We start from the raw sequence: 19,919 nt of genomic DNA, 5'->3' as shown, positions 1-19,919 counted from the left end.
AAAAGCCATGGAGGTAGGTGATTATAAAGGAAAGTAGCAGTGCTTACTTCAGGCAATTCCCTCTCCGGTGGTAAGGAATGGGTGCTGCGGGTGGGTGTGGTGGGTGGTGTGGAGTCCAGCTGCTCTGCTGCAGTGACTAGCTTACCTTGAAGGGTGCTGAGTTCAACACTGTGATCACTTGCCTGCAATGTTACTTTGTTAGTCAAGAATATGCTCATAAAAATCATTTTAATTTCAAAATGCTGATTTTGAAAAAAGATGTTAATATATGTAATCAAATCAATTGTGTAGTTTTACTTTTATCTTTTCTTAACTCTATTTAGACTGCATATTAAATGGTCATTGACATCCTCCAGAATAAATTTAAAACTTTGTTTACTCAATTATTGTTTAAGAGACCTTTCAAAGACCCTTAATGCCTGTACTGACTTGTGTGGTATGGGCAGCCTGCAGCATCACAAGCAGCAGCTTGGCATAGGTGTCATACAGGAGGGACAGCTGGAAGTGTAGCTTGTAGAGGCAACGACACAGGTCTGTATGCTGCTCATCTGGACACAATTCAGGAAGACTCTCTCCAAGATTCTGTAGCTTCACTGTTGACTTGATGCTGTCCAGACACTGTGGAGGTGATGGGGAGTAAATGTTGAGCTTCAAACAACAAATTCTAATGAAGAAGTTGCACAAATATGTTTCTGGATCATTATAAAATTCAGAGCAGATAGTATGTAACAAGTTTGGATGTGTGAGAAATGTCCACAAAAAGTGCAAACTATCCAGAGATAATGTGCCATGCTATGAGGAGAAAAGCCCTTCAAACTGATTCCTCACATAATATGAAAGACACATTGGAAGAAGTTAAGTATTTACGACACACAATGTGGCAAAATTACATATACAAAAAACTGAGTGACCAATAAGATCACAAGAACTCACCCTGTTGGCACTGTCCCGCTTGTCTAGGTAGGTATCGAGATGCTCGTGGAGGGCGATGAAGGTGGATCGGAAGCGAGGTGTGAGTTGTGTCAAGTTCAGCAGCATTGAATCTACAAATACGTATGGAAGGGGTGCTGTCCCTGCCACACCCTGTCAGAGGGAGGAAGAAACAATAAGAGGTGCAAGGAAATGTGAATAGTAGTAGTGAAGCTTCCTGTTATACAATGAGTATATAAAAGAAAGAATTAAAAGGCAGGAATGATAAAAAAAAAAAAAAAAAAAAAAAAAAAAAACGAGAATTGTACAGAATAGCAATGGACAGATGAAACAATACTATAACTGAAGTATAAAGAATAGGATAATTACTCCAATTTCAAAAAGAAAGACAAAATAGTCACTGAAACCAGAATAAAGGAAAGTGAAAACAATATCTTGAATTCAAATGATAGTGAAAAGTAATTCTAAAGTACTTGACAATAAAAAACAAAAAAATAAACAACCACACAATAGCTTACCTCCATGTGTGGCAGGAAGGAGACGTAGGCGTGGTTCATCTCCCCGCCCTCACTAAGGTACTGAATGCTCTCCCCAATCAACTCACTGAACTTCATGACACTCTCCTGTGCAAACAATAATTGCCTGTCACAAAAAGCTATTTTACTATAAATTTCTCTTAAATCTAATCTCTCAAAATTTTTCCCCCTTGACAAATTGGGTTATTTTTAGTGAAATTCATCATTGGTGGGAATCATTTAGGATGAAATTTTCAGGGAAGAATTTTCATAAGTGGAATATATGTTTTGAATAATAAACTTTCTTCTAATCTGTCTATAAACAAAGTATTGGATCACCAACAGTTCTCAGCAGGTACAGCACATACAGCAGACTCACAGAAAACACAGTGCTGAAGAGGGTGCAGGTGCGGTTGGGCTGCACGATGGGGGCGTCTGTGGCAATGAGGGAGAGGAGGTGTGAGCGCCAGGTGTCCTCCAGGTCATTTGGCTGGCGAATGGGGCGGAAGAGCATGGCAGTGATGCTTGGCGATGCATTGCAGGGAGTCATGTCCCCAAGGTCACCGTCACTGCTTTCACTGGAGAGAAAAGTAAATGCTTAGAAAAATGCATTGCTGTAAAGTTTATTTTATGTTTATATTCAATTAACTCTAAGACTGAGTTTTCTTTTTAATAGAGCTGTTGTTTTGCTCCCTTTCATTTAATGTAGTAAAATTTAGATATGGCAGTAAAACAGTAAGTACCTGTGCTGAATAAGGCTTTCGTCTTTACTCAGAACTCTCCTCTTTCATTACATGCTTATTTAGTTCCCTGCATTGTCCTGTCTCTCATCATACATTACTAGGAGAAAATTCAGTAAAAGAAAATGACAAAGTTCTAATAGAAAAGTAGACAGGAAGCAAGCGAGTGACACCAATAACTCACTCTGATATGGACGTTGGCGAGGCGGGGCGGCGCACACTGGTGTCAAGCGTCAACTTGGACGTTGGCGCTGACACAGACGTGGAGGCCGCTGTGGACACTGCAGGGGGCTGATGGTGGTGGTGATGGTGATGGAGGTGATGAAGGGTGTGGTGATGAGAGTGCCTGTGAAGGGAAGTGGAGGAGGATGAGTGGCGGGATCCACTGGAACGCTCACTGCCACCAAGACTTGGGTCATCCACAGGAGAGACAGAGCCTTCCTCCTCCCACCATTCATTGTCAGCAGGCGGTGTGACCTTCTTGGTGTGAGAGGAGATCAGGTCAGTGCTCTGGGCATCCTCCAGGTGGCTCGATATATCCCCTTCCTCTAGGTTGCTTGGGGAGCGTCGCCTCACTCCCCATAGGTTGAAATTGTCCACACTCTCCTCCTGTTGACAGATAAGGATGAGTTAAGAGAGATCCAGACAGTGAACTCCTGAAACATCAACTACTTTAAACATCAAAACATGATAAAACTTTACTAACAACTGGGCATTCATTGACTTAGTTTTGGTGTTACAACAAGCTCTTGCTGTACCACGCAGGGCCATGAGAGGGCAGAGAGAGCAAGCACTATCTCTCCCCCAAAAAACTACTGTGCGCTGAGCACCACACAGAGAAAATCTGATTAGAGATAAGCAGAAACTGAAAATCTAGAAGGTAAATTTACCACAAAGAGAAAAGTTGACTGAAGATAAAAGGAAAGTAAAAAATATTGCAGGACAAACTTACCCCTTGACTCTCCAGCTCATATTCCAGGAAGTCGAAATCTTTGAAGACAGCAAACTGCTTCTCTGAGGAGGTCATGTCATCAGCTGTGCGGTCATTGTTGGTGTCACCCGGCGCCACGGAGACCTCCTCTGTTGATGAGGCCATGGACGACTGCCGCTCCAACTCTGAACTTTGACTGAAGATGACCTGCAGATGGGTGTGGTGAGGGCAAGGAGGTGGAGAGAAAAGTATGTGTTAGGTTAGTTGGTGGTGGTGGTGGTGGTGGTGGTGGTGTTGAAGGGAGGGGGAATCTAAGCAGCATTTGCCACTGGGATACTTTTTTTCTCATCATTCTCCTTCCTGTCTAACCCAATGTGCTTGAGGTATGCTGCGAATTTATTATCATTACTATTGTCATTATCAATATTATAACCACTACATATTGGTGGTGACTGTGATATTGATATACAAGTTCCCTTTCTATTTAAGTATCTATCATTAGTATTAGTGAGTGGGAAAAAAAAAAAACTTTCAAATCCCAACAATGTTTTGATGATTAGCACCACTTAAATATTTCAATAAAACAAAGTGAATCATTAAAAAAAAAATACTCAGAATTATGATTGAAAATAATTTTCAGAGTCCACTCAGTAAAAAAGAAATCTTGGATGTTCTTGAAGTGGAATAACTTGTTTTCTCAGAATTGGTGCTTATGACTGGCAAACTCATCAATATTCATGCCATGACATTCTTTCTGGCTCTCTAGACACTGGCCTTGCAGTGGTGACTTAAGAGGTTTTTTTAAAACAGTGACAGTCACCACTGTGAGTGAAGTGCAACACATATATGGTGGATGGTGTGGTAGTTAAGTGCTCTCAGCCATCACTTCACCCTGGCCTGTGTGGGGAGTCATACACCCTCAAGACACACTCACATATCACTCAGTTTCATCTGAGTTAGTGAGATTTAGCACCACCACAGCCACTATGGCTCTGTGCAAACCACCACAAGTTTTTGTAATGGACTACATTCCATTCAGTGTTGCAACATTGAATGCCAACCCACACTGAATAATTGTCTCATTTATATTGATAGTCTATCAGATACCAAGACTTGTGGCTGATGCAGTGCAAGTATTATGGTGAGGTAAGTTAAGATCTGCATGGTGTGCTATTGAATAAACTGGATAAATATACTGTGTTCTCTAAATGTTTGATTTTGATGACTAAAAAAATCATTGTATCTTAACTGGTGATGTGAAAGTTAAAATCAAGCTACTGTCCAATCTCAATGTGGGCTGACTTCAGACAGTTTTGTGATGCACTCAAGTTAGGCAAAACACACACACACACACACACACACACACACACACACACACACACACACACACACACACACACACACACACACACACACACACACACACACACACACTGCAATGAATGGGTGGGAAGGCAGGTAAAAAGGAACTAGGGTGCTTCAAGATGATAAAGCTAAGCAACTTCATTGCAAATATTCTCTCTCTCTCTCTCTCTCAAACAAACACACACGCACACACACATCCAAGGGAGGGTCCCCAAAGCAAACAAGCAAGCAACAAGCCATACTCACTACAGCACTCCAGACAAGCACACATGCCATGGCCACACTACCTACACAAACCTTCAAGCAACTACCAGCAAATTTGTCCAGGGAAAAGAGAAGAAGAAAGCAGAATAATCTTACTAAAGACAATTGGAAAAAAAAAAAAAAAAAAAAAAAAAGTCAGGGAAGCTAAAGAGTTTCTGCAGTTGGGATGTGATTACAAAGTTTTGGTACAATAACTTCTGAAAAAGTCATGATAGGGGGGCGGGCAGCATTGTGCAAATCTAGGTATGTTAAAAGACAATGCATAGCAGGAACTGGGGACATAAATAAGGAGAACAATCACACCAACTGGACATTATAACTTGTGAATCTGTCAGCAAATATTCTGTGATGTTAGTAAAGGTAGAAAATGTATGATGTGTTTCTCAAAGTACTAGATATAAATGAAAAGTGGGTGTTTTATATTAGTTCTGGAAAATTGTGACAAAAACATGGAAAGTTTTTTGAAATGTTAGAGAGAGAGAGAGAGAGAGAGAGAGAGAGAGAGAGAGAGAGAGAGAGAGAGAGAGAGAGAGAGAGAGAGAGAGAGAGAGAGAGAGAGAGAGAGAGAGAGAGAGAGAGAGAGAGAGAGAGAGAGAGAGAGAGAGAGAGATATAAAAGCTCTGGGAAAGAGCAGAGGAAAACAAATGCAGATATGAGAGGCAGCACACCGTGAAATTTACCTCAGGGTGCGTCTCCGAGGGAAAGCTTCAGTGTACGAAAAGAAAAAATGTGAGATAACAAATGGAAGGGAAAAAAAAAAAAAAAAAAAGTGAGTACCTGTGATGAAGGGAAGAAAGAACTGGGAATAAGAAGAAAAGGAAGAGAAAACTAGGAATAGGAAGAAAAGGAAGAGAAAACTGGAAAAAGGAAGAAATGGAAGAGAAAACTGGGAATAGGAAGAAAAGGAAGAGAAAACTGGAAAAAGGAAGAAAGAGAAAACTGGGAATAGGAAGAAAAAGAAGAGAAAACTGGGAATAGGAAGAAAAGGAAGAGAAAACTGGGAAAAAAAGAAAGAAAAGCCAGAAAGGCCGAAGAAACAATGAAAGAAATGTGACGGTGAAAGTTTAACAATACACATATTTGTGATTTGTGTATCTTTAACACGCCGATGCATCAATGTCACTCAGGCTGTGAATGAGACAGGCAGTGAGTCTCTAAGGACTGGCAACCTTTAGCTTAGTTAAGATCTGCACACATGACATTTTGTTCTTCTCAACAGCCTCTTTATTGCAGTACAGTGTTCCAAAGAGATCAGTTATTTATCTATATTTGGCACTTGGTTTTCTTGTTTTGTTCTTACAATAGGGGTCTATTTTATTCATATTTTGCTTCTTATATTTTCTTTTCTCTTTTGTTTGTAGTAAGATATTCCAAGGAAGTTACATTTTTCTTTTCAATCTCTTATTATCTTTTTTTTACTGATTTGCAGCTTCAGAGGCTTATTCTGTTGCTAGCGCATTGAAGCAAATATACAAATACCTACACAAAATAGCATGGTCTTTGCCTGGGGGAAGAAAAAAAAAAAATTCCTCTATGTAATTTTGTTCTAGTTTTCTATGATAATGCAATTTAGAATTTTGACAGCATGCAGCTTACTAGTAAAATCAAATTATAACAAAATAAGCAGTGCATCGTATCATATTTTAGGCCAAATGTAAATATAAGAAATAATAAAGTCTCATTAGCCTCTGTGCAAGTGTGGTGGTGGTTTGGTGGAGGCAATGGTGGTGATAATGGCGGTGGCAGTGGTGATGATAGCGGTGGTGGTTGCAGTGGTAGTAGTAGTGGTGGTGGTGGTGGTGTGAACAGATAATATACATGGAAAGAAAATTGAAATCTGATTGTGAGAAAGAACTGGTAGAATTTGTAAAGAGGTGGTGGTGTTGGTCATAGAGAGAGAGAGAGAGAGAGAGAGAGAGAGAGAGAGAGAGAGAGAGAGAGAGAGAGAGAGAGAGAGAGAGAGAGAGAGAGAGAGAGAGAGAGAGAGAGAGAGAGAGAGAGAGAGAGAGAGAGAGAGAGAGAGAGAGAGAGAGAGTTACCTTGCTGGCGGGCGGCTCCTGCTGCTACCCACCCCAAGACCATGGAACAGAGAGACACCAAAGACCACAGGTTAATGTAGCAAGGCATGCCCCCCCACCCTTCCCCTGGGATGACCCCTGGGGATGACAGAGGCAGGGGTCACTCTGTTATTCCCACTCCACCCCTACTACTCCTTATTAGTACCAATCAGCCTCCTTTACTTCCACTCCACCCAGTTTTACTCTGCCTCTTACTCCTTGTCACTGTTAATCAATCTTGTGGTAGTTCTTGCATTCAATTACTGTTATTCCACTCATTATTATTTCTTTATCTACTGCGCTTCTATTAAATCTGCCACTCCATCCCTCATATTCCTGCTCTTTCCATACAATGTTTCCAATTTCTATAAGAACTGTTTTGACTCAGGATCAACAATTAATGTTGTACTTATCCTACTCTGAAACAAGTCCTAATCCTACACATTTCAGTTTATGGGACAACTTCTGCATCACATTATTTCTCATAAAACATTACTACATAACAGATTTGTATCTCTGTCCCTCTAACCTTCTACTCACTCCTATTCTTGACAAAACCTCCATCCCTGATCCCTCTATTTTCTCCTCTCATCCTCAAAGTATGTCTTCCATCTTTACTGCAACACTCTACTATACTGATTAGTCCACTCCTGGCCATGACTCAAATCTCCTCTAGTGTTTTCTATAGATTACCTTCACTCTTTGCCCTCAGTCACTTATCCTTACAAACTCACTAATTCTCATATTATCTATTTCTATGACTATCACTCTCTTTAGTCTAAACCATTACGAATTGTCCACTGACACTCTGCAGATAAAATAAATACTTTCCTCATTATTTTGATCAATCAATATACCCCTTTTTATGATCTATAATTCTGCCACTGGTAAATTTAATTCTGTGGCTGAAAATTTGGATCGAGTTAATGAGCTGCATTACTCAATGACAGTTTTGGGATGCAGTGCTGGACTCAGCCCCCAGCAGCACCTCTGGGGCCTGTGTGGTGTTTTTTTCAGGAAAGTGTACTCAGTAAATGCAGCCCAACTCAGACTAAAAAGGTTCTTCCTGTAATCCAATCATGATGCAATATCTCCAATACATCTACAAACTAACTATAATGAAAAAGAGCACTGTTTACACCTAATATACTTTCCCCATTCTAAAAACTAAAAATAGAAAATGTTCTGTTGTGTTTCAAAACTTATCACAGCCGCTGGCCACTCTTCCTCCCTGCCATCTCTACCAGGAGCCCTGGACACGCACACATGTACACCTGTCACCTGACACGCACACAGGCCCCACATGCTGGGACACGGGGGACATTGGGGCTGCTTGGAGGGGTGTTAGGGGAACATGCAGGTTAGTATGATTTACCATGGGAGTCAAGGAGTGGGAGGGTGGGGAGGGCTTGGGGGGCAGGGGGCATGCAGACTCTGCCTTCTTGCTGCACTGACCATCCATCCACAGCCACCCAGGGCACCTCAGCATGGTAGGCTGACACATCAGTAAACAAGGACACAGCGCTAATAGTTCATATCAAACCACTTCGTTGTAAGGAATTTTTCTGAACATCAGATTTGTCAGCCAATTTTTCATCAATCCATGCTTGCCTGATTTTCTGTATATTTTGTCTTCCATTTTCTACACAAGTCTGCCCTATATTACAATGCTTAGTTACAAACATACATTCCTCCCTAGTGGGATACTAAAAAATATCCAATAATATTAATCTCCAGCGCTGCCTTCTTTCCTTTCAGTAATACTTTCAGTGCCACACCTTCACAAGTCTCTACTAAGGCACAGCTGTACACAAGTCTACCAGCATCAACAAAGGCAGACAATGCTGCTGGCTGAAAGCTCTAGCAAACAATTCCTGCCATTGTCACTGAAGGCATTGCTGTGCCAATCCTGTGCCTGTGTCCTGCCATGCTGAGTGGCCTGGGTGGTGCAAGGTCAGCAGTGGCAGGCTGAGCTCAGCACCCAAAGATTAGTAGCTACATATATATGTACAAAGACTACAAAATGTTATACACATGTACAGCTACACATTCTACAAATATCCCTATTAGTAGACATCAATATACACAGCTGGTCATTATGAAAAGGGAGGCAAAGGAGCATACAGAGGTGGGGTTAAATCCACACACAGAGAACCAGAAGGCTTTACACACACAAGATACTTCAAGATTAAAAATGAATGCTTTAAAAATACACTTACACTAGTTGACATTCACACTTACACACTAAAGTGAAGTGGAAAGATCTGACTCAGTTCTCTCTCTCTGCTGTTATTGTTATCAAATCATTATTTTGTAAATACTGTTCTATTACTATTCTTGTTGTGCATTATGATTACTTAATTGTTGTTACTACTACCATTGTTAAAATAATCATTATTATTATTATTATTGTTATAACTATTGCTACTATTATCTCCATTGTTATGAGACCAAACAGTTATGAAATGTACAAAATAACTGATTAGCGAAAATGTCACTTATCTGTAATCACATGCATACAAACACACACACACACATACAGGACCCTATGATGTGTGGACTACTTACTGCCTGTCTTGACACTAAGGACCCTATGATGTGTGGACTACTTACTGCCTGTCTTGACACTAGAGTTTACCCAAGATAAATTCCATTAAGGTTACCTATTCCACTCATGAGTATGTAGCCTAATGGTGACTAATTTGTGACAAACCATTTTTAGTACTCTGTCTCTCCTTTATAGCACTGGTCACTCACTAAATTGTAGTATGTATGTTCAGACAAAAAACTGATCCTCTAGTACAGTCATTCATATTTCTAATACTTTTTTCCCCTCTTAGTGCATTTCTTTATTGAAAGTTTCTCAGCCTCACATGGGATCAAATGTTACTTAGTGTCTATCTGAGTAAACCTGATCATTCACTCACTGAACTCTCATTAATTCTTTTATATAACCCCATTTAGTTATTCTTTTTAGTAGTAGTAATAGTGGTAGTAGCAGCAAAAGTAGCAGTAGCAGTAGTAATAGTGTTTTTTTTTTTTTTTTTCCCTAGAAATTACTCAAACCCTGGAGTGTCCATTGTGGCTCACTATACATCTATCACTTGTGACTCAGAACTCCTCACAGACTCCATGATATTGTAACTCAAGAAATCATGTTGTCTCTACTGGACAGTTCTAATGGCTGACAAGCTAACAAGGTCTCAACTCTTCAATGGTTGACTGATGGACAACCTGAATTTCTAAACTAATCGCAACTCACCGACTCACGGATGGTATGGCCAACTTCTGGAGTAACTATTACTTGTGGCACATAACAACTCACACTACAGTGACTGACTAACAACACTGAGTGGACCACACATTCAAGATAAACAATGACTCTACAGGTGATTCAACAATTGACTCCTATCAAAGATTATATTGTGACTCTTGGTAATTCAGTAACTGACTCAACTCTCCACCAGCACCTGACTCAACAACAACAGTAGCAGCAAACACACACACACACAAGAACAGTGACAATGACTACACATTGGCCATAAGTCATTACTGTCATTCACAACAAAAAATTAAATCAAGCTGTTTAGAAATTTAAAAAAAAATTCTTATGTCAAAATATAAACTTAGAAACAATAAATAAAAAAAAAAAATAATAAAACTTTTACCTCAAATTTCTATATTTCTTGACAAAAACAAAATAACTGGTTATCAAAAAGGTGAGGAAGTACTGGTATGTAAATAGTAAAAGAGATATAGAAATTAATCAATAAAACAAGTAAATAAGTAGCTAAAAAAAATAATAAATTTATAAGAACTCAAATTTTGATCATTGAAATCCTCACTGACCAGAATTCTAAAACCTTTGCAAGTGTCATGTGAAGAATAAGTAAATAAAATGAATGAATAAATAAGATAAATAAATGAATACATTGGTAAGTGAATAAATAAATAAACAAATGCACCACACCAGTAAATCAACATATAGTGCTTAAACAATACAGCTGATGATGAGCTACTGTTGCCGGCTGGACTTACCGAGGGTGACTTGGGCAGACCCACCCGCTGCCCACAGGTGTTGAGCAGATTTACCAGGGCCTCCCTCACCCTGGCCTGCTCAGAGGAAAGAATGGAAGAGATGATGATAATAATAATAATAATAATAATAATAATAATAATAATAATAATAATAATAATAATAACAAAAATAATGAAGGTATGGCTGCAGTAAGACATTTACTGCAAATTAATGCGCAAGTTAGTCAATTATATATATATTTTTTTATGTGAGCTAGAGTGAAAGATGGAATGCTTTGAAAATATTGTGTATGTACAACTGTAAGAAGGGATGTCACAATATCTACTGAATCTCATGTCTATTAATTGATCAAATAGGACTTATGAACTGCTTCACATGCATAGCTCTGCAAAAAGTAAGATGAGTGTGTGGAGTGTGGCAGAAAGAGGTGGTTACCTGATGGGACTTCCCTGTTTGAAACACTTGACACAATATGACAACTTTTCTTAGATAATTGTATAGGATCATTGCAAATATTGGGAATAGTCTGAGTATTACATCTGACGTTCAATAAAATGATTAAATGCACATCACTTTCCACCCCACAATTTGGAAGCTCCATTAAAACCTTTCTTGTATTGCTCAAGTCTTTCCATTCTTCCATTACTCGTCCATTTTCCAAATAACTGAATTCCTCCAGGTTTATCCATCCCTTCATATAATTCTCAGCTTTCTTTTAATCCCTCTACTCCTTGATATCTTTCCTTTCTTCCCAAAGTTTTTCAATTCTTCTATTCTTTACAATCTCTCCATTCCTCACTGAACTTTCCTTCTCAGCACCCTACACTTCTATCTCTTCTAAGTCCCTGCTGTTGCTGCTGTAATGCCTTAAACAAATCAACCTCTAAGTTCTCCTCCCCACAGCTTCAGACCTGAGAGAGCCAGGGTGTCTTCCAGCCAGCAAGGTGGGACGTGTCGGCTGCTGAGAGGGAGAGAGAGCGATGAGGAGATGCTGAGCCGGGACCTCCGGGCTCCACCCCCAGACTGGTGCCTCCCTCACTGCTGGCCACGTCCTGGGAAGGCGGTGGATGAGTAAGAAACAGTAATTCATTTATTCTTGGATACTCAAGTTTGGTGTTTTAAAAGTTTGCCATGGAGTTATTTAATTTAATTTCTCTTCACGTGTCTTTCTTCTCTTTCTGCTTGCATAATTATCTCCTCCTTTCTCTATTTTGGCAAGTTTTCATCAGTGTTTGAGTCTCTTTTTCAATTGGCCTGTTACAGTTTATATGTGTTGCTATCAGTGTCAGTTTCTCTCTCACCTGTTCACGTTCCCTCAGACTGTCACTGGTGGCTGAGCTAACAGTGGAGGAACCAGCACTGATCTGGCCAATACTTATCCCTGGCCCGGCCCCGCCCCGCAGGAACCTTCGCCCAACAATGGGAGTCTGCGTCACATCAAAAGTGAACTCCATGGTTCGTCCTGGGGGAAAAGATGTTCATTCTCAAGAGACTGTACCCAGTGTGTACAATACATGTAGATACTAATAAAGATGTCTTACAAGTTGACTACAGAGTTGGGTTTATAAACAGATCTTTATCTCTTTTCCATCATTCATGAATTCCCTCACCTGGCAACTCCTTCTTAAAGTGGGTCTCAATGTCAGTGAAGATGTGGTGGTCCCAGTAGTGGGTGTGGGAGGAAGCGGGTGGCACCACCAGGGAGGAAGAGCGTGTCACAGCCATCTTCAAGATCCTCAATGCCTCCTTCCAGTGTGATCCCTGTGTAGAGGACACATTAATTAATTGAGATTCATTGAAATTTTAGCAGTAAAACATAAAGGAAGGAAGGACAACAAAGTGTAGAAGGGAAGGAAGAAGAGTTAGAAAGAAGTGAAGGAAAGGATTGAGAGAAAAATGGTAGATTGAAAGGAGGATGAATGAAAATCATCATTCTACTTACTTCAATATATTTGGCAATGACTCTGAGCAGGTCACCATTGACGAGCTGAGCTGCCGCCGTGTTGATGTCGATGTAGTGCAGCATGCAGTGGAGGATGTTGAGGATTGGGTTCTGCACAGTGGTGGGGCCTTTCTCCAGCACCTGCATTGGCCAGTGGAGAAACACTTGATATCAGACACACACCAAAGTATTGCTGGGTAATTACCAGACAGGAATAAATGACAAATCATGAATAATTCATATTTACTTTAAAAAAGGTAAGAAAAAGGAAATTGTAAATTAAGATCAACTGTATCCAAAATAAATTTGACAATTTATTTAAAATATAACAGACAATTTTTAACAATTATTTCAGTAAAATACGCAAAACTCTATACATAAAAAAACCAACCCACACACAACTGTACATACACAAAACGGAGCATCTCAGATGTTTAAAATTTTCAAGCCATACAAAAAACATCACTTTAGAAACCAATCTATCAGAAGTATCAAAAAGCTCTGAGCATTAAGAAAGATGTGAGCAAGTGAAAATCTAATTCCAAATCCTCTCTCTCTCTCTCTGTGTGACTCACCTCCACCAGGAAGGCCATGAGGCTGAGGGACAGGTGAGCATAGGAGTCATGCAGGTACTTCACCACACACTTGGTCCACTGGAAGCTTTCTTTGCTGAAGTTGCGGCGGCTGTACAGTGTCATCACTGTGGCCAGGTTCTCCAGTTGCTTCCCCTTCTCATTACAAACCTGCAATGCATTGATGAGTGTGGTGCATCATTGTAATGTTATGTATTCATATATATTTTATGCCAGCACTGCACAAGCCAAGCCCACCTCAGTGTTGTGGCCAAGACTGATCTGTGAACCAGCAAGAGTACCTGAGCCACATTCTCTGCCGCCTGGATACACAGCGGGTTGTCGTCCTCATAGTTCTGCAGCATGTATGGCAGGAGTGCGATGACATTGATGGCAAAGGCTCTGCTCTGACTGGGATCCACCACCTGTAATGACGTTAGTGTTTGGTGCTGTTACTGCTCTCTCTCTCTATATATATGCATTCAACAGTTATCTGCTCTCCTCAGTTTGTTATAGTTCACAGTTATAGCTTGGTGTTATTTCTCTCTCCATACATTAAACAGTTTGCGATTCTTCCCCTTTTTGACTGTTTTATTCGCGTCACTTTTTTTTCCCCCCTTTTAATTCATGTTATTAATGTCTGAATTTTCTTACACACATTCAGTAAACTTTTCCGCTGGTATCTAAACCTCATCTAGAATTTCACATCCTCTTCTCTTTTTAATAAACATAAAACTAAAAATAATTCTCAATATCTATTTTAATCCTTTCATCCACCTATGTCCACTTGGATACTTGTCTTTCCACTTCCAATCCTTCTCATTCATTCCTTCCTTGTTCCTCATCTTTTATTCTTTCTTCACTCCTTCCATCCCTTTCTCTCCCTGCTTCACCCTAGCTCTTAATACTCCTCCTCAGCCCGCACCTGGAGGTCAGTGAGTTGTGTGAAGCGAGACAGCAGGGTGATGGTGGCCTCATAGGTGGTGGCGCAGGTGCAGCCCTTCAGGAGCAGAGCATGGACACCAGGGAAGTCACGCCACTTGAGTTGCTGCTGTAACTTCTCCACCTGCAGGGAAAGATGCTGAGGATAATTGGATTGTGGTGGAGAGCATTGAGAAAGTGATAAGTTGTTGGTAAGGAGTATAATGTGCATTCTCATCATGGTTCCTCTCTCTCTCACCTTATCCCTGCAGTCTGGCCGGTCAAGAGGCAAGCGAGCCAAAACCTTGTCCAGCAGTCTCATGGCCAGGATAAACTCATACTCATAGTCAGACTCAAGCACTGATACAGCAATCCAGAAGAGCTGAGCTAAAACCTGTAAGGGAGGGGAGTACATACATATCAAACTGACAACCTTAAGCTAATGTAAGATACCAAGTTTTCTCTCAGTGGCAATCAGAATACAGAGCATACACTCAACAATACCCTCAACACTTCATTCAGTCATCTCTCAGCATGCTTAGAATACAGAGGTGGTAATGCATAAAGAAATACTGGAGACAAAAATAATCCTCACAGTCATCTTGTCATCAGAAGAACTTTGGTCAGCCAGCTGCTTGAGTGACTGAGCAGAACGAGAACGGGACAGGTTAGTTGACTGCTGCAGCTGCTGTGTCATTTGCTGTTGCTGCTGCTGCCTCATGCGAGTGTCCACGTCGGTGCCACTGCGTCCTCGCATCTCTGGCTGGACTGTGGTGGTTGAAAAGAGGTTGTTAGAAAATGAAGTCAGAATAAAGAGTGTTGTTCCTTTAAAAAATGTTCATTGATTTTTTAGATTTTAGTTTGTACAATTTGTATATTCATTAACTTGAACAAATATGGAAATACTTTCTCATATACAAAAAATATTCCCTGTCTGTGTGTTAAGTTCTATCTGCATCTATGTGTCACTCACCCTTCAGCTCTGCCGTGGGGGAGGCCATGGGCTTCCCTCGGCCATAAGAGATGGAGTAAGATGTGGAGCGAATGTGGCCACTAGGGGACATGGGGGCAGAGGGTGGAGGGAAGGCAGACCCATAGAAGTGTCCCATCATCCCATAGCCCAGAGCACTCTTGCGGTCTTTGTTGTTCAGATTTGGTGTCGACTTGAACAACTCTCGCACAAACTCGATAGGTCTTTGAGGAGAAAAATATAAAAAAACATCACTTAAAACACAAGCACAAATCTATAATTTCTTAATTCACCTCCTACCCTAACCTCCTCACTTAATTTATTCTGTCATCACTTAAAACACAAGCAAGAATCTTTTACCATCACACCAAACTCCTAACCAAACATTTATCTAACTCTTGACCTAACCTACCACCCTAGCCCCTTCCTCAGCACCACAGCCTCACCTGAAGTCCGAGTCCAGGGCATCCACAGCCGCCTCAAGGGTCAGCATCAACTCTGTGACATAACCCTGCATGTCATCGCCCTGCTCTGCCACAGTCTCTACCAGGCGGCCCAGCAGGTCACTCAGCATCCGGGATGACATGGAGACGTGAAGTGAACGGAATACCTGAGGGATGGAGGTTGAGGAGAAAACAATAGATGAAGTGGAAGCTAAGCCAGATGATGGGAAATATTCAATGAGCAAAGACGGAGGTAAAGATGGGAAAAGTCATATAATAGTTGGAGGAAATGATAAATATGTTGGATATAAACAAGACACAAAACAAATGGACAGAAATGAGAAATGGAAGGAATTTTCAGATGCTGAGTAATTGGGAGGAAACTGGAAGGTAAAGAGAGGTAATTAATGAAAGGAAAAGATGAAAGAAAATAAACATGCAAAAATACACCAAAATGAAAATAATCATCAAATAATTAGCTGATTGATCTAAAGCACTAAAGCAACTGTCATATGGCACTGCACATTAAAAATACTAAAATACTAGACACTTAAATTCTTCCACATTAAAATAAGGAGTGGCAGTGGGTTGTTTTGTTTGGAGTAAAACAGTTGAGGGAAGAAGATAAGGGAAGACAGTGATTATCAAGAGAAGACACAGTGATGATCAAGGGAAGACAGTGATGATCAAGAGAAGACAGTGATGAAATTGCATTAGAATTACAAAGGATGGGAGTCACAACGAAAGATGCAAGGGAGAGAAATGACTACCGGACAATTGTACCAAGAAGAGGATAGTTCTTACCCACAAAAAAGTGACTTAACATACCTGGAGTGAGCGTCCAGCGTAGTGGCGGGAGGAGCAAGACAGGGCCAGGTGCAGGGCAATCTGGGCCCACCGCTCCTCAATGTGTGTGTGTGGCAGCGACTGGCCAAACACCTGGAGGGTCAAGTTGGTACAGTCAGTTCCCTATTTGATGATGCATTTTTCTACCTACATTTCTAACAAAAGCAACATTTTTATGGCAGATTTCATTGGGCAAAGCAGCCTTTGATGGCCTACCTTCTTCCTCTCCCACTCCACATTCCCAGCCCCACCTCTCTTCCCCATCATTCCTATATCTCCTTCATAGAAATAAAAAAATTAAAACCCCAACACCTACAAGTACTTTCAAATGACAGTGCACTTACTAAACAAAGGTGGATATAATGTAACCTATTTAAGTTGTCACCTACTCTTACAAGAAGGACTTTGTATCACCTATCTCTCTCTCTCCATAATGTAATCCACATACTCAAGGGAATAATGAAAACGGATACCTTTACACAACAATCTCAAACCATCAAATGAGACAGAACAAACCACACAGATTTTGTAACCCAAGAACCAGGCAGAAATGAAACACGTAAGAATGAAAAACAGAATAAGAAAGAATCAATCAGCAACACAAGCACTGCACTCTCACCGTGACAACATGACGGACGAAGTTGGCTAGCTGGTCTGCACTTCGGATGGAGAACTGCTTGGAGGTAATGTCTTCGTAGGGCCAAAGGGGCTGATTCTTGCTGTGAGGAGAGACAATGCAACAGTGAGGAGGATGACAGGATGAGGAAGAAAATGTGAGCTATGGAGAAAGACCAAATGAGGAAGAGTATGCTTGGGGACAGGATGAGGAAGAGAGTATGGGGTGTGGAGAAGGAAGACCAAATGAGGAAGAGTATGGGATGTAGAGATGGGAGACTGGATGAGGAAGAGAACAATGGGTGTAGAGATGGGAGACTGGATTAGAAAGAGAGCATGGGGTGTGGAGGAGATGAGAGACTAGATGCATATGGATGTGAGGAGACATGATGAAACGGTGAGGAGGATGATAGGATGAAGAAAAGAGGATGAGGTGTGATGGAGATGAGAAATCAAATGAACACAGATATGGAGATGGCAAAGTCTGGACAAAAAAGCTGAGAATTGCTATGAGGGAAACAATGATACACTGAAGAACAGGAAAAGGAGAAGACCATGGGGGATGAAGATGAAAGACCAGATAAAAATACAGATATGGAGTCTACAAAGTATAGCCACAGAGACTAAGCATTACTGTGATGGGAAATAATGCTAAAATAAGATAATGAAAAGGAAGAAAGGCCGAGAAAGACAGTGTGATAATAGAGAACACATGAAAGTACTGTTGTAAATCAGGATATTGGAAAATTACTGCACACACACACACACACACACACACACACCTGGAGGCAATGAAGTCAATCAGAGCCATAATACTATGCTGGAGGTCATCTCTGGGTGGCTGCTCTGGCCCTGTGGCAGCAGAGGAGGCAGAGACAGTATCAGCAGTGTCCTCAGAGGTAACAATGACAGGCTGGGGCACCGAGTCTTCCGTGGGACCTCCTGACACCCCTGCACTGCCTGCCACACTGGTTCCCACGTCCCCTTGGGTAGTGGTGGTGGTGGTGGCAGTGGTGGTGACAGTGGTGGCAGTGGTGATGGTGACAACGGTGGTGGTGAGGGTCTCCACTGTCTCCCTGGCCTCACTGGTGGTGTCGGGAGGGTTCTCAAAGCCTGGGGGAGCTGCCACAATGGGAGGCACTGGGTCGCTGGGGGGTTCCTCTGAAGGGGCAAGGTACAATCATTAACATGCATGCAAACAGTACAACAAAAAATACAAAATAGAAAGAAAGAAAACAAAAATCTAGACAGACAGACAAAGAAAGAAAGAAAGAAAGAAAGAGAGGAGGAAGGAAGGAAGGAAGGAAGGAAGGAAGGAAGGAAGGAAGGAAGGAAGGAAGGAAGGAAGGAAGGAAGGAAGGAAGGAAGGAAGGAAGGAAGGAAGGAAGGAAGGAAGGAAGGGATCAAACAGTAGCAATGAAAACCTTACCAGTGAAGTTCTTGGAGTGAGTGAAGACATTATTAGGGACAAGCCCATAACCCAGCTGTGTGGTCTTGTTGTTCAGCAGAACCCGCGCCACTCCCAGATGGTCCCGATGGTCCCCAACCACTGTCAGCAGGTGCACCAGTAAAGTCTTGCCTACGTAAGAGAAAACAGGGTGGTGAGATGTGAGTGGATGTAAGGATGAGTATGATTGTGTGTGTGGCAAAACTTAATGGTAGAATTTGATTGTACATTGCTATTATGATTGAAAGGATAATCTGCCTAGTGAAAAATGAGAAAAATAAATAAATAAATAATAAGCAGAACAGATGAAAATAGGTAATATTTCATACAGGGACTGCTGTATATGACTGCTGGATTATTGTAGCTTCCCTTATGTTCTTACAGTGGGTGTGAACGAGTGGGCGGGAGTGATCCAGTCCTAGGGTGATGATGTGCAGCATGAGGGGGACATGAATGGACCAGTCAACGCTGTGGCAGTCAACATCAATCCCTGCCACAATGACGTCACACAGCAGCATCACAGCAACATTGCACCTGCAGGAGGAAAAAGGTGTATGAAGCAGATAATTTAGGCTTTTGTCTTCATGCTGCTGCAAGATCTGAAACTTGGGAATGCTTACATGAATGGTGAATGTTGATAAAACTACACCATCCTATCCTTCCCTTGATGTGTTTCCTTCTTTCTTCTTATACCACACTTTATGTTGATTAATACCTAGCACATTTCCCCCATTTTTTTTATTCTTTTGTCTGCTTTAATTGTTTACACCTCATTCTTTCACAATCTGTAATTTAATTACATCCTAATTTATCATCTCAATCAAATGTGTGCTGTCTTTGAAATCTCCAAGACTCCTCCTCCTCCTCCAGCTCACCTGTGAAAAGCAGTGATGGGCTGGGAGCTGTCAGGCAGGTACTCAGTGAGCGGGGCGAAGTAACCTCCATATTCGGGCATGGGGAGTGGGTGGGGCTGGGGCGGGTCGTAGCGTTCCCCCTGGTCGTCTCCCGCCCCTGCCCCGCCCCCCGTCCCCGCCGCACCGCTGCTCTGGGCGCGAAGGATTGCAAAGTTGTCCTTCTGTGGTGTGGTGGCGCCCTGAGAATCGGGAGGGTGTCAGTGTGTTTGACTTACGAACAATTCATTTTTTCTATCTTCAAAATAACTGGGTATTGTAAAACTCTGCTTATTGATATCAAGTACTTTGGTAGGTGAAACTTAATTTTTTATAACTTTTCATTTCACTGTTATAGTATTTTTCTGTGTTAGAGGGGAAAGCTATCATTACACATCTCATCACATCAACCACACTGACCTCCACAGTGCC

The 19,919-nt window shown here is 41.4% G+C and overlaps 1 protein-coding gene across 9 annotated transcripts in view; it reads right to left on the bottom strand.

The window, feature by feature from the left end:
- Nucleotides 1-19,919, bottom strand: part of LOC123501163 (protein furry-like) — a 102,812-nt gene that overhangs the window by 1,826 nt on the left and 81,067 nt on the right. For 7 of the 9 annotated variants that reach the window (XM_045249797.1, XM_045249796.1, XM_045249789.1 and 4 more), the window contains 27 exons: nucleotides 19,908-19,919; nucleotides 19,473-19,690; nucleotides 18,980-19,131; nucleotides 18,580-18,729; nucleotides 17,933-18,311; nucleotides 17,155-17,254; nucleotides 16,518-16,628; nucleotides 15,693-15,856; nucleotides 15,250-15,470; nucleotides 14,872-15,044; nucleotides 14,536-14,670; nucleotides 14,281-14,421; nucleotides 13,658-13,780; nucleotides 13,359-13,526; nucleotides 12,784-12,924; nucleotides 12,452-12,602; nucleotides 12,143-12,303; nucleotides 11,753-11,893; nucleotides 10,841-10,915; nucleotides 6,785-6,808; nucleotides 3,138-3,323; nucleotides 2,370-2,794; nucleotides 1,825-2,023; nucleotides 1,449-1,553; nucleotides 934-1,083; nucleotides 430-618; nucleotides 48-182 (listed from right to left, as the gene is read on the bottom strand). The exon at nucleotides 19,908-19,919 is cut by the window's right edge and continues 175 nt beyond it. In XM_045249797.1, the coding sequence (XP_045105732.1) occupies nucleotides 48-182; nucleotides 430-618; nucleotides 934-1,083; nucleotides 1,449-1,553; nucleotides 1,825-2,023; nucleotides 2,370-2,794; nucleotides 3,138-3,323; nucleotides 6,785-6,808; nucleotides 10,841-10,915; nucleotides 11,753-11,893; nucleotides 12,143-12,303; nucleotides 12,452-12,602; nucleotides 12,784-12,924; nucleotides 13,359-13,526; nucleotides 13,658-13,780; nucleotides 14,281-14,421; nucleotides 14,536-14,670; nucleotides 14,872-15,044; nucleotides 15,250-15,470; nucleotides 15,693-15,856; nucleotides 16,518-16,628; nucleotides 17,155-17,254; nucleotides 17,933-18,311; nucleotides 18,580-18,729; nucleotides 18,980-19,131; nucleotides 19,473-19,690; nucleotides 19,908-19,919 (4,329 nt within the window). The remainder of the gene's footprint in view (nucleotides 1-47; nucleotides 183-429; nucleotides 619-933; nucleotides 1,084-1,448; nucleotides 1,554-1,824; nucleotides 2,024-2,369; nucleotides 2,795-3,137; nucleotides 3,324-6,784; nucleotides 6,809-10,840; nucleotides 10,916-11,752; nucleotides 11,894-12,142; nucleotides 12,304-12,451; nucleotides 12,603-12,783; nucleotides 12,925-13,358; nucleotides 13,527-13,657; nucleotides 13,781-14,280; nucleotides 14,422-14,535; nucleotides 14,671-14,871; nucleotides 15,045-15,249; nucleotides 15,471-15,692; nucleotides 15,857-16,517; nucleotides 16,629-17,154; nucleotides 17,255-17,932; nucleotides 18,312-18,579; nucleotides 18,730-18,979; nucleotides 19,132-19,472; nucleotides 19,691-19,907) is intronic. The other 2 variants (XM_045249791.1, XM_045249793.1) reach the window with 2 other exon arrangements.

The sequence above is a fragment of the Portunus trituberculatus genome, chromosome 9, assembly GCF_017591435.1.
Source record: "Portunus trituberculatus isolate SZX2019 chromosome 9, ASM1759143v1, whole genome shotgun sequence".
NCBI classification, from domain to species: Eukaryota; Metazoa; Arthropoda; class Malacostraca; order Decapoda; family Portunidae; genus Portunus; species Portunus trituberculatus.
This window is presented reverse-complemented; position numbering and strand designations above follow the sequence as displayed.